The 11,533-nt window shown below is 54.6% G+C and overlaps 1 protein-coding gene across 1 annotated transcript; it reads left to right on the top strand.

Moving 5' to 3' along the window:
* The first annotated feature begins 528 nt into the window (after positions 1–528).
* On the top strand, positions 529–2,793 carry TRIM56 (tripartite motif containing 56). The gene has a single exon (XM_068969523.1). It carries the CDS (start codon positions 529–531, stop codon positions 2,791–2,793), a length of 2,265 nt encoding a protein of 754 aa, XP_068825624.1.
* Positions 2,794–11,533: the final 8,740 nt, after the last annotated feature.

The raw sequence follows: 11,533 nt of genomic DNA on the forward strand, positions 1-11,533 counted from the left end.
GGGAGGCAGGTGTACCCGGCCCTGGGACTTGGGGCCCTGGGACTTGGGGCCCGGCAATTGAAGCCCGTTGTTCCGCCCCACCTGCCAGGAGTCAAGGGGACTCTGCCCCCGTAGACCCTCTGCTGTGTCCTCCCTGCCCGCCCCCCGCCCCGCCAGCTCACACACGGCAGGGTCCTCAGGGTCTGTTCACACCAGACTCTCACCCCATGTGCCACAAGGCCTGTCAGCGGCAGGGCAGGCGGGCAGGCGGGCAGGGGCACCCATCATTACCCCATGGGCTCTCTAAGGCCTGGCCCCTTGATCTCTTCCGATCTCACAGGGCCTGACACGCGCGAAGGCAGCTTTTACTTTTTCACATTTCTGAACGTGTGTACGGAGGAGGGAGGCGGTTCTTTAGCTCCAGAGACGACAAGAAAATACCCAGCCATTCAGGTGAGACCCCAGACCTGGTGGGGCTTGAGTATGGGGCAGAGGTGGGAGGACAGAGGACGGCCACTTCAGGAGTGCCCTCGACCTCTTGCTTGCAGGATGGTTTCCCAGGGCTCCTCACCATCCCTCCTGGAGGCCCTGAGCAGCGACTTCCTGGCCTGTAAAATCTGCCTGGAGCAACTGCAGGTGCCCAAAACGCTGCCCTGCCTGCACACCTACTGCCAGGACTGCCTGGCACAGCTGGCCGAGGGCGGCCGCCTCCGATGCCCTGAGTGCCGCGAGTCTGTGCCCCTGCCGCCCGCGGGCGTGGCCGCCTTCAAGACCAACTTCTTTGTCAACGGACTCCTGGATTTGGTGAAGGCCCGGGCCGGTGGCGACCTGCGGGCAGGGAAGCCGGCCTGTGCCCTGTGCCCCCTGATGGGGGGCGCCAGTGCCGGGGGGCCAGCCACCGCCCGCTGCCTGGACTGCGCCGATGACCTGTGCCAGGCCTGTGCCGACGGACACCGGTGCACCCGACAGACCCACAGCCATCGGGTGGTGGACCTGGTGGGCTATAGGGCCGGGTGGTACGATGAGGAGGCCCGGGAGCGCCAGGCGGCCCAGTGTCCCCAGCACCCGGGGGAGGCCCTGCGCTTCCTGTGCCAGCCGTGCTCCCAGCTGCTGTGCCGAGAGTGTCGCCTGGACCCCCACCTGGACCACCCCTGCCTGCCCCTGGCTGAGGCTGTGCGCGCCCGGAGGCCCGGCCTCGAGGAGCTGCTGGCCGGCGTGGACAACAACCTGGCCGAGCTGGAGGCCACCCGGCTGGCTGAAAAGGAAGCCTTGGCCCGGCTGCGGGAGCAGGCGTCCAAGGTGGTCACGCAGGTGGAGGAGGCGGCCGAGCGAGTTCTCAGGGCCCTCCTGGCCCAGAAGCAGGAGGTGCTCGGGCAACTGCGAGCCCACGTGGAAGCTGCCGAGGAGGCTGCTCGGGAGCGCCTGGGAGAGCTGGAGGGCCGGGAGCAAGTGGCCAGGGAGGCGGCCGCCTTTGCCCGTCGGGTACTTAGCCTGGGGCGCGAGGCTGAGATCCTCTCGCTGGAGGGGGCGATCGCCCAGCGGCTCCGGCAGCTGCAGGGCTGTCCCTGGGTGCCTGGGCCCGCTCCCTGCCAGCTGCCCCAGCTGGAACTGCATCCCGGGCTCCTGGACAAGAACTGCCACCTGCTGAGGCTCTCCTTTGAGGAGCAGCAGCCACAGGACAGCGAGAAGGGTGGAGCCCGAAGCGAGGGAAGTGATGCAACCCAGCCCCAGAGCAGGGATGGAGTTCAGACCCCCGATCAGGACAGAGCGCAGACACCCCAAGAGGACGAAGCCCAGCCCCTCAAGGCGGAGAGAGCCGAGACTCCCGAGGAAGATGGAGCCAAGACCCCGAAAGAGGGCAGAGCCCAGACACCCCAGGAAGATGGAGGAACCCAGGCCCGGGGGGGCGGCAGGTCCAACAAGAAGAGGAAGTTCAAAGGCAGGCTCAAGTCCATCTCCCGGGAGCCCAGCCCTGCCCCCGGGCCAAACCTGGAGGGCTCCGGCCTCCTCCCCAGGCCCATCTTTTTCTGTTCCTTCCCCACCCGGATGCCTGGGGACAAGCGCGCCCCCCGGATCACTGGGCTCTGTCCCTTTGGCTCCCGGGAGATCCTGGTGGCGGATGAGCAGAACAGGGCCCTAAAGCGCTTCTCTCTGAATGGCGACTACAGGGGCGCGGTGCCTGTGCCCGAGGGCTGCTCCCCATGCAGTGTGGCCGCCCTGCAGGACGCCGTGGCATTCTCAGCGGCCGCGCGGCTCTATCTCATCAACCACAACGGCGAGGTGCAGTGGCGCCGGGCGCTGAGCCTCTGCCAGGCCAGCCACGCTGTGGCTGCCATGCCGAGCGGGGACCGGGTGGCGGTCAGCGTGTCCGGACACGTGGAGGTGTACAACATGGAAGGCAGCTTGGCCACGCGGTTCATCCCTGGGGGCAAGGCCAACCGGGGCCTGCGGGCGCTGGTGTTCTTGACCACCAGCCCCCAGGGCCATTTTGTAGGGTCCGATTGGCAGCAGAATAGCTTGGTGGTCTGTGATGGGCTGGGTCAGGTGGTTGGGGAATACCGGGGACCCGGTCTGCATGGCTGCCAGCCGGGCTCCGTGTCTGTGGATAAGAAAGGCTACATCTTTCTGACCCTTCGTGAGGTCAACAAGGTAGTGATCCTTGATCCGAAGGGCTCGCTGCTTGGCGACTTCCTGACGGCCTATCACGGCCTGGAAAAGCCCCGGGTGACCACCATGGTGGACGGCAGGTACCTGGTCGTGTCCCTCAGTAACGGGACCATCCACGTCTTTCGGGTCCGCCCTCTTGACAGTTAAAGGGCTGGGACTGGGGAGGGACTGGGTGGTGGGGTGGGGGGGGGAGGAAAAGGGTGGGGAGAAGGCAGGCAGGGCCGCCCAGGAGATGTGGCGGCCAAGGGCATTTTCTCAGAGAGCAGGGGTTGACAGCTTTTCACAATGTGAGGTGCCAAACCCCTCATCAGGTGCAGGGATAGGGACCAAGCAGGGTTGGCATGACCATAATTCTCAGAAGCAGAGGAGGAGGGGTTGGAGAGGTGCTGGGCATTAATGCCTCTTGCTTTTGAGTTGGGGTTGGGGGGGTGGTGACTGCCACTGCCGCTACTATAGAGTCTAGGTTTCCAAGATATGTAAACTAGTTGTGGTTTGCGTTCTTCAAAACCATTCCTGATGGGGTGGCCTGGGAGGGGCTTGGGGAGGTGGGTAGAGACGGTCCTTGGAGCCAAGAAGGGTTCAGGGTATGTCGATTATGCACTTTGCGGAAGAGAGCTGAGAACCCACTCTTCTCCAGCTGGAAGGAGACAGGCTAGGTTAGCAGGGGCCTGAGATTTTGAACCCGGCAGTCAATGGCATCTTTCGCCGCAGAGGTGGAAGGGCTGAGGTCATTCATTGCCTTCAGCCACAGCCGGGAAATTGAGGCTCCTCCTCCGATAGTGGCATCCCCCAGTGAAGAATGGGGTGGGCTTTGTGGGGGACCAAGTACAGACACTACCCCAGGGCAATGCATGTTTACCTCAAAGCCCTGAAGAGAATGTGCTGTTAGAAAACGGAGCCTGGTAGGGCTGGAGTCTAAAACGCAGGGCTTACCTGGGGCTAACCCTCCCAACTTCCCTCACCTCTCACCTCCAAGCCAGCCTGAGGTCGGACCTCTGTAGAATATAAAGTATCTTCTGTTTTGATGTCTTAATACTTCCTGGAGTTTATTTTTAGCCCCTCCTTAGTTTCCCAGCACAGTTCCTTTTGAGAAATTCTGGCTGAACTAAGGTGTTAAAGGCATTTGTCTGTATTGCTATTATGGCTGGGGAACACACCTAATCCTAGAGGCTAGGTGTGGAACTCAGGGGCCAAACCAGTTGGAAGACCTGAGAAGTCAGTAGTGGGGCTGACATGGGTGGAGCAGTGGACATTGTATGGAGGGGTCGTGTCAGAAGTGAGCCGTAACCACAGGCCCTTTGCATGGGCTGTGGCAGTGGTGGAACTGAGGTGGCCATGGTTAGCCAAGGGCTGTTGAGAGATGACCAAATGGAATCTTAATGTAAGGATCACGGGCTGTGAGTGGTCATGGGAACCAGACAGATTTTGGACAAGTCCAGATGGAAAGTACAGGACGTTAGGTGGAGGGAAAAGAAAATCTTTTTCCAGGGAGGCCATTGATTTGTTTCATGAAGTGAAGGGGGAAATAGTCAAAGTCGAGTGGATGGATTCAATTATATAAAAATTTGAGATGTGCGCACAGCAAATCATAATGAAGATTAAAGGAAAAATCGATGAGGGGAGGAAATTACAGAGTGTTGATCTGAGAGCTGAGTCTCCAGGGTATACAGTGACTTAAAGAGATCTACTTGGTTCAAAGGACCAAATAAGTTGGGTCCCCAGAAGGGAATCCACACAGGCCAGGACACATAAATTGAAAAAGAAAATCAACCATTTGCATTATCAAAAAAATATTTTTGAAGCTATATCATGGGGAAATAGGCTCCTGGCATGATAAATGCTGCTTCCTGGAGATGGGTTTGGCAGGACTTGACAGGAGTGAAAGAAATGATTGTAAGATGAAGTTACTTCACATTGGGGAATACGTTCTGGGGAAAGAATTGAAAAAGGATTTGCAGATAGGTATTTGTGACCGCGCTGTATTATAGTCATTGACAGGAAACAGCTCAGCTCTGGAAGGAATAGCCAAGTTGATTGTGGTCTAGCAGGACAGTGAGTTACTGCCTTCATGTATGACAACTATGAGAACTATTTAGACGAGTGTGATGTTCTGTGATGCAATCATAAGCAAAAAAAAAAAAAGCTTTTGGATTTCTGATCACATCATTATAGCAACAAGGTAAAACCATGTCTGAATAGTTTACTGAGTGTAAACAGGTTCAAAATGTGTAAATAGTGACAGGGGAGGTTGGGTTCTTTTTGAGTTATTTCATGCTGTTATTCATATATGCACATTTCTACTTCAGTTACTATTGTCCATTAAATAACATATATGCTTAACTGTTTACTGCAGAAAAATACACCTCTATAAATGATATTCAAGAATAACTCCTGGATTTGCAAATGAATGTCAGAATAAATGAGACTGTTCTGGTGGGGGTAGGGGTAGAGCAGGAGCGAGGGGGAGAATCCCAGTGAGTCTGGACCCAGCAGGGAGGAAAGGCCAGCAGATCAGGGGCCTGTTTGGTGGCTGACCATGGAATGTGCCCTGGGAAGGTTTGCAGTGGTCAGGCATTCCCATGGATGATCTGTCATTGTGGAGTGTCCAGAGGCAAGAGACGGTCTTACTGAGTTCACCAGCTCATTCAGACCAACTGGAAACCGAGTTGTGGTTCTATGGAACCAGGTGGTATAGGGTGAGTTGCGCGAGCGGGGAGACTGCGTCTGTCTTCTTCAGAGTCAGCACAGTGACGGCTCCTAGTAGGTGCTCAGTAAACATCTGTGGAGTGAATTGGTGTCTAGTAAATGGCACCCCACTCCAGTACTCTTGCCTGAAAAATCCACGGATAGAGGAGTCTGGTAGGCTGCAGTCCATGGGGTCGCTAAGAGTCAGACACGACTGAGCGACTTCACTTTCACTTTTTACTTTCATGCATTGGAGAAGGAAATGGCAACCCACTCCAGTGTTCTTGCCTGGAGAATCCCAGGGACGGGGAAGCCTGGTGGGCTGCCGTCTTTGGGGTCGCACAGAGTTGGACACGACTGAAGCGACTTAGCAGCAGCAACAGCAAATGGTGGGACCCACCAAGGTGTCCAAAACCTTGGCTTGTGGGAAATCTCCAGTAGGGGGCACTGTGGACTCAGCCTATCTTAAGCCTCCAGGAGCGTGACTCAACTCTGAGTCATAAAAGAGATGAAATCGGGGTGTCCTGCTTATGTGTCCTGGGGCGTTCTGGCCTCTAAGGGATAAATACCTTCAGGTTAGAACAACAGTTTTGCAGAGCTGCAGGGGAACTGTGTGCAGAGAGCCAGGCTGGTGGAATGGCTCCAGCCAGGAGGTGGGAATAGAGAACTTCAGAGGGGAAATACCACCTGGATACAGGAAGAGACTCCCACAGATATTGTAAAGAGGAAGCAGTTGCAGGGGACACCTGGGAGGTCAGGCTTGGGGCGATTGACAGGTGAAGGGCTTGGTCGAGGTGGCGAGGCACGCGGCACTGGGGAAATGTGAAGTGGACGGGAAGTATAGCACTTGAGCATCATTTTGAAAGGAAAATCCCCAGCCTCCCAACTGTGACCTGGGAATCCTAACATCCTGGTGCCGAAAGCATCACCCAGCACCGGGACAAAGAGTTCTTGCTTCAACTACAGATGTTAAGAAATCAGGAACATCGTGAAAGATACGACATCCCCCCATCACACCCCCGCAGTGGACAGTGACAATTAACATGATCCATCATTCCTTTTCCTGTTTGGGACTTCCCAGATTGTGTACAAAAGGAGGATGCCATTTAGGTAGAGAAAAGAGGAGTAGAGAACCTCGTCCGTATTTTTGTGCCTCGAAATGAGAGAGGCAGTGGAGATCTGGGTTGAGTGCTGGCTTCCCTGGTGGTTCAGCTGGTGAAGAACCCACCTGCAATGTGGGAGACCTGGGTTCAATCCCTGGGTTAGGAAGATCCCCTGGAGAAGGGAAAGGCTACCCACTCCAGGATTCTGGCCTGGAGAATTCCATGGCCTGTATAGTCTATGGAGTCGCAGAGAGTCGGACACGACTGAGCGACTTTCACTTTCACCTTCTTCCAGCTAAACAGCTGTGTAATATTGGTCAAGCTCCCTAACCTCTGTGGACCTGTTTCTACATCAGTAAAATACCCATCATAATATCCACTGTGCCAGCCTCACAGGGTTACCGTGAGGACTGGCTGAGAGGCGTGGAGAAGAATTTTGTACACCCTAAAGCTCAAACTGGAGGTCTTGGTTAGGAAAAATTTTAACCGACTTGTATTCATAGTACTGAGTTAATGCTTTTTTGTCAGGGCAAGCCTGAAAGGGGATGTGGTGTGCATGTATTGTGAGGGAGAGACTCGAGAATGTCTGGGAAGAGCTGTTACCTGCTTCTCGGTTGAAGGAGACTCTTCAGTTCTGCTTTCCAGCATTGATTTGAAGAAGCCATTTGCTGAGACTCAACAGTGACCGTAGGTGCAGAAGGACTGATGGCCATCTTGCTAAGGCTCAGTTCTGCTCCTAAAAGCCAGCTGAGAATCAGGCTATACTAAACCTGTATACTAACATGTAGAAGAAATGGCAAGAGTAGCCCAGTTTTTTGTTTTGGCTAAGAGAAGATAACAATTTAGGAGGGAGTTGCTCTCCGTTTGCCTTAGTCTTATTATTACTGTATCTATAAAGCCATTCATAGGATAATCTACAGAGATAATATTCCGGTGGGACCGATGTCCAAGAGAGAAGTCAGAAATCTTCCAAGGAAGTTGATGAGGTTGGTGACCTGAGCTGGGCAGGATGTGGTAAGTGCGTGCCAATATCAAGGTATTTTGATCATCTCTCCTGAGCTTCCCTGGTGGCTCAGCGGTGAAGAGTTCACTTCCTGGGTCAGGAAGATTCCCCTGGAGAAGGCAACGGCAACCTACTCCAGTATTCTTGCCCAGGGAATCCCGTGGACAGAGGAGCCTGGTGGGCTATAGTCCGTGAAGCCTCAAGAGTCAAGACACAACTTAGCGACTAAACCACAACCCCGGCGGGTTAGCTGAGAACTAGAGCCACCTGGAAGTTAAGTGGGAGGTTGGACGGAGGGACAGAGTTCTGTCTGGGGGAGAGGGTAGCCTTGGACTAACCGGGGCAGGGAGCTTCGAGAGACACTGCTCAAGAAGTTGCTCCCAACAAGAGAAAGGTCAAGTTCAGATGTAGGCTTCGAGAAATAGGTGACTTGACCAAACCAGCCCAACCGGTTCATGAATGTAGTTCATTTAAACGACTGCAGATGGGAATAGAGTGACTGGGAGAGTGGAGAAGGCTCAGCAGGGTCTGGCTGACCTCACCCAAAGCCTAGGTGAGGAATCGGACCAGGCAGAGAAGGGCCGTAAAGGCAATTGGGAAGTAGTTTGGGGAGGTTTGGAAGGCAATCTGACTTCTCTTTGGAGGAAGTTTCGAGCTGGTTGGGTTAGCAGCCAAGAGAAATGGGATGGAAAATGGAATTGGGGCCTCCGTACCCTTGGTGTCGGCCCAGCAAATATTTCTTAGTTGCCACTGGCCTGAAGAAGCTATGTTGTAAACTCTTTCATTCCTTTAATTGTGTACTTTATATCTTTTTTCCCCCCTGTTTCTTAATAAATTCCTTTGAAAAATGTGAACCTTTTCTCAGATGGCTCATGTGTGTGGGAAACGATCAACACCCAGGTAGGGAAGGGAATCAGATAGTATGGCCCTTCTTGCTATAACTGCGAAGATGCTACCTGGAGTCCTTGGAGACACTTCAGCCGCAGGGTGATCGGCCCTGTCATCGTCTGTGGTTCCCCCATCCTCGTCCCAGGCCACGCCTGCCTCTGTGGGACAGAGGGGCCCTCTGGGCAGAGGTCTGCATCTTCCAGGCTCACATTTTGTGGGAGGGAGCCAGCAGGTGATCTGGCCCAGCAGGACCCCCGAAGTTGTGTGTAAAGGAGGTGAGTGAGGGCGCAGGTCAGGGTGGCTGTGCCCATCACTGGTCTCTGCTTGTTTTCTGGTTTGCGGGCTCCACCTGACCTGCTGTGTCTGTGATACCACGGTGGCCACTGCCGGGCTGGGAGCTATCCACCTACTGGCCAAACCTACCTCCTCTGACCTGCTCTCCAAAGTCCCTCCAGGAGTCCCTGACCCTCCTCTCTCAGTCCTGAGCAGGAAGAAGGAAGATCTCCGGTCCTTCCTTCCAATTCACTCAACCTCTGTCCTCCCCCATCAAATGCAGGGGTCACAGCAGTTACCGAAGTTTCCCTCCCTGTGCTTCACATCCATCGACCGCCAAAATGGAAGTGGCCACCACCAACACTGTGTTAGAGACGCGGAACCCTAGACCTGGGAGGTTTGCTCATTAGAAGCAGATTTTGTTTCTGACCCCAAAGCTGCCCTTTCGAGCAGCTCTGAATCCTAAGCCCATGTCTGTTTCCTCGTTCATCGATGAGAGAGCTGAACGAATTGAGATCCCAGGTTCTTCCCTGAGCTAACAGGCCAGGACCCATCCCCAAACAGGTCCAGAATCTAGACACAGAAAGGGAAGCTTGGCAATGCCCTGTGCACCCCAAGACCGCCTTGTGCTTGTTGCCAGGGCACCCCCTCCCCCACTTGTCTCTTATGACAAGTGATAAGAGAATGCTCTAAGTGGCCCAGTGGGGAAGCAGGAGGTGGGGATGAGGGCCCACCACTGCTGCGGTGACAGCCTGAATAAGAATTCTGCAATTCATCATCTAATGACTCAGCCTGGCTCTGGACCGGCGCCTCTGTGAGCCCTGGGGAGGGTGACTCAGCAGCTGAGGGGGCCGGGCGCGGGAGAGCCTGCGGGTCCATGTGAGCGCTGAGTGTTGCGAGGACGACTTGTTCTAGCTCCAAAGCCCCAAGGCGGAGCGTCTGTGCCTGTGGTCAGAAACACGCGGCCTCGGTCCCCAGCCATGCGGCCGAGCCTCCTCCCTCAAGCCTGGGTCTCTCCTCTGCACTAGAGAAGTCACCGGCCTGGAGGCAGCAGGCCCGTGGCCTCTGCGCATGGCCGTGGGCCCGTCTGCGAGTGGCCAGGCCACAGACTGCAGGGTGGGGAAGTGGGGCCCTGTCACAGGCCAGGAACACAGCTGGACAGATGGTCTCTTCATCACTGAGGTCGGGGGAGCTGGGCTCCGGGGTCTTGCTTTTGCTTCCGGGTCAACTCAGAAAATGTCTCTTCCCCTTCAGAAAGAGCAGCATCTATTTTCTCTGCCTTGAACCCTACGTTAGGGACAGGCTCATTGGAAGAAGAGAGCCAAAGCAAGGAGCCAGCGAACAGGCTCCAAAACCCAGCGTGGAGGCTGGAGGTCCCTGCGCAGGGTGGCTGCATTCAGACGGCTTGCTTCTCCCCTCCAGCGCCTGCTTCCCCCGCCCCATCTCTGGCCGCCCTGACCACTTTCTCACCTCGATTATTCACCCGCGTCCTCACCTGCAAAACCCTTCAGGTCAAGAACTTCTGATTCACACCGAACATTCCATAATCAGGTGTTCTGTAAATACCGGTGAGTGAAAAGAGCAAATGAGTGAATTTGTGCTAAAACCTCATCCCTATCACTCACTCACATGGTTGGATCGAACAAGGGCAGGAGCTGGAAATGTTGCTGGGGCAGGCCTGCAGGCAAAAAGAATTTATCCCTTTTCCTTAGGAGGAAGCATGAGTAACAGTGAAATGATCCAAATTCTGGAGAAAAAAAGATGGTAGTCTCACTCCTCTGTACTCTTTCTTTGTTTCATAGCACTTTGACCTCCCAACACACTGTTTCATAGGATTATTTATCCTGCCTATGGTTGATCGTTTTGTCTCCTTCCCCAGTTTCTACCCCAGGTACAATGCAAGCCCCAGGACGGGGCATTTTGCCTGTTTTGTGCACTAACACATCCCATGCCTGTAGAAGAGTGTGTGAGGTGCAGTAAACTCTGAATGAATGAATACACAAATGAATGAAAGTTCTGTGTGGACATTTACCCTGAGAGGCAGTTCTCTCTCCATCCGCTCTGCATTTACCTGTATTAATAAAGCCCAGGAGGTACATTTTATGATCACCCTTGATTTAAAGATGGGGATGGTGAGGTTACATTATGTAAACGGGGTCACCAGGAGCTGGGTGAGGAGCTGGGCAGAGGTCAATGCCAGCCAGAGCTGGCTTGGGGCCAACTCGCTACCACTGCCTGGTGAGGTGAGGCACACGACGCCTTCCTGGGAGCCACATCTATTGCTGGCCAAAATCTTGGCTTTCGCTGCCCACCGAAGCCAAATGAAAAATATGGAGACAGGCTTTGGAGGAAATAGAAAGGTGGTTTTAACTCTCAGCCGGCAGAGAGGGGAACCCAGAAGGCTCCTGTGCCTCAAGAACTGCGCCCACGTTCCATGAGGAGTCTCTGTGTGTGTGTTAGTCACTCAGTCATGCCCGACTCTTCAGCTGCACAGACTGTAGCCTGACAGGCTCCTCTGTCCATGCGATTCTCCAGGCAAGAACACTGGAGTGGCTAGTCATTCCCTTCTCCAGGGGATCTTCCCGACCCAGCGATCGAACCCTGGTCTCCTGCATTGCAGGCAGATTCTTTACACATTTGAGCTACAGGGAAGTCCTTTAGGGGAGGAGTCTAGGGGCTTATATAAGATGAGGGCTCGCAGTTGGGGGTCAGTGAAGAGGACCAAAGGTGTTTGGATCTTGTCGAAAAACAGTCCCAGGCCGATGTCAGTAACCCAGTAATTGAGTCGGACAGTTCCATGGCTCTGTGGCCTTCTTTCTGATACGTGACTACAAGGGGAAGGGTGGTGTAAGGGCAAACACCAGACACAGGACGCGTTAGGCACAGAGTCAAAGGAAAACAGGTGCGAAGTGTAGCTCCTGCAGAGTTAGCGGGG

This window comes from Capricornis sumatraensis, chromosome 3 (assembly GCF_032405125.1).
Source record: "Capricornis sumatraensis isolate serow.1 chromosome 3, serow.2, whole genome shotgun sequence".
NCBI classification, from domain to species: Eukaryota; Metazoa; Chordata; class Mammalia; order Artiodactyla; family Bovidae; genus Capricornis; species Capricornis sumatraensis.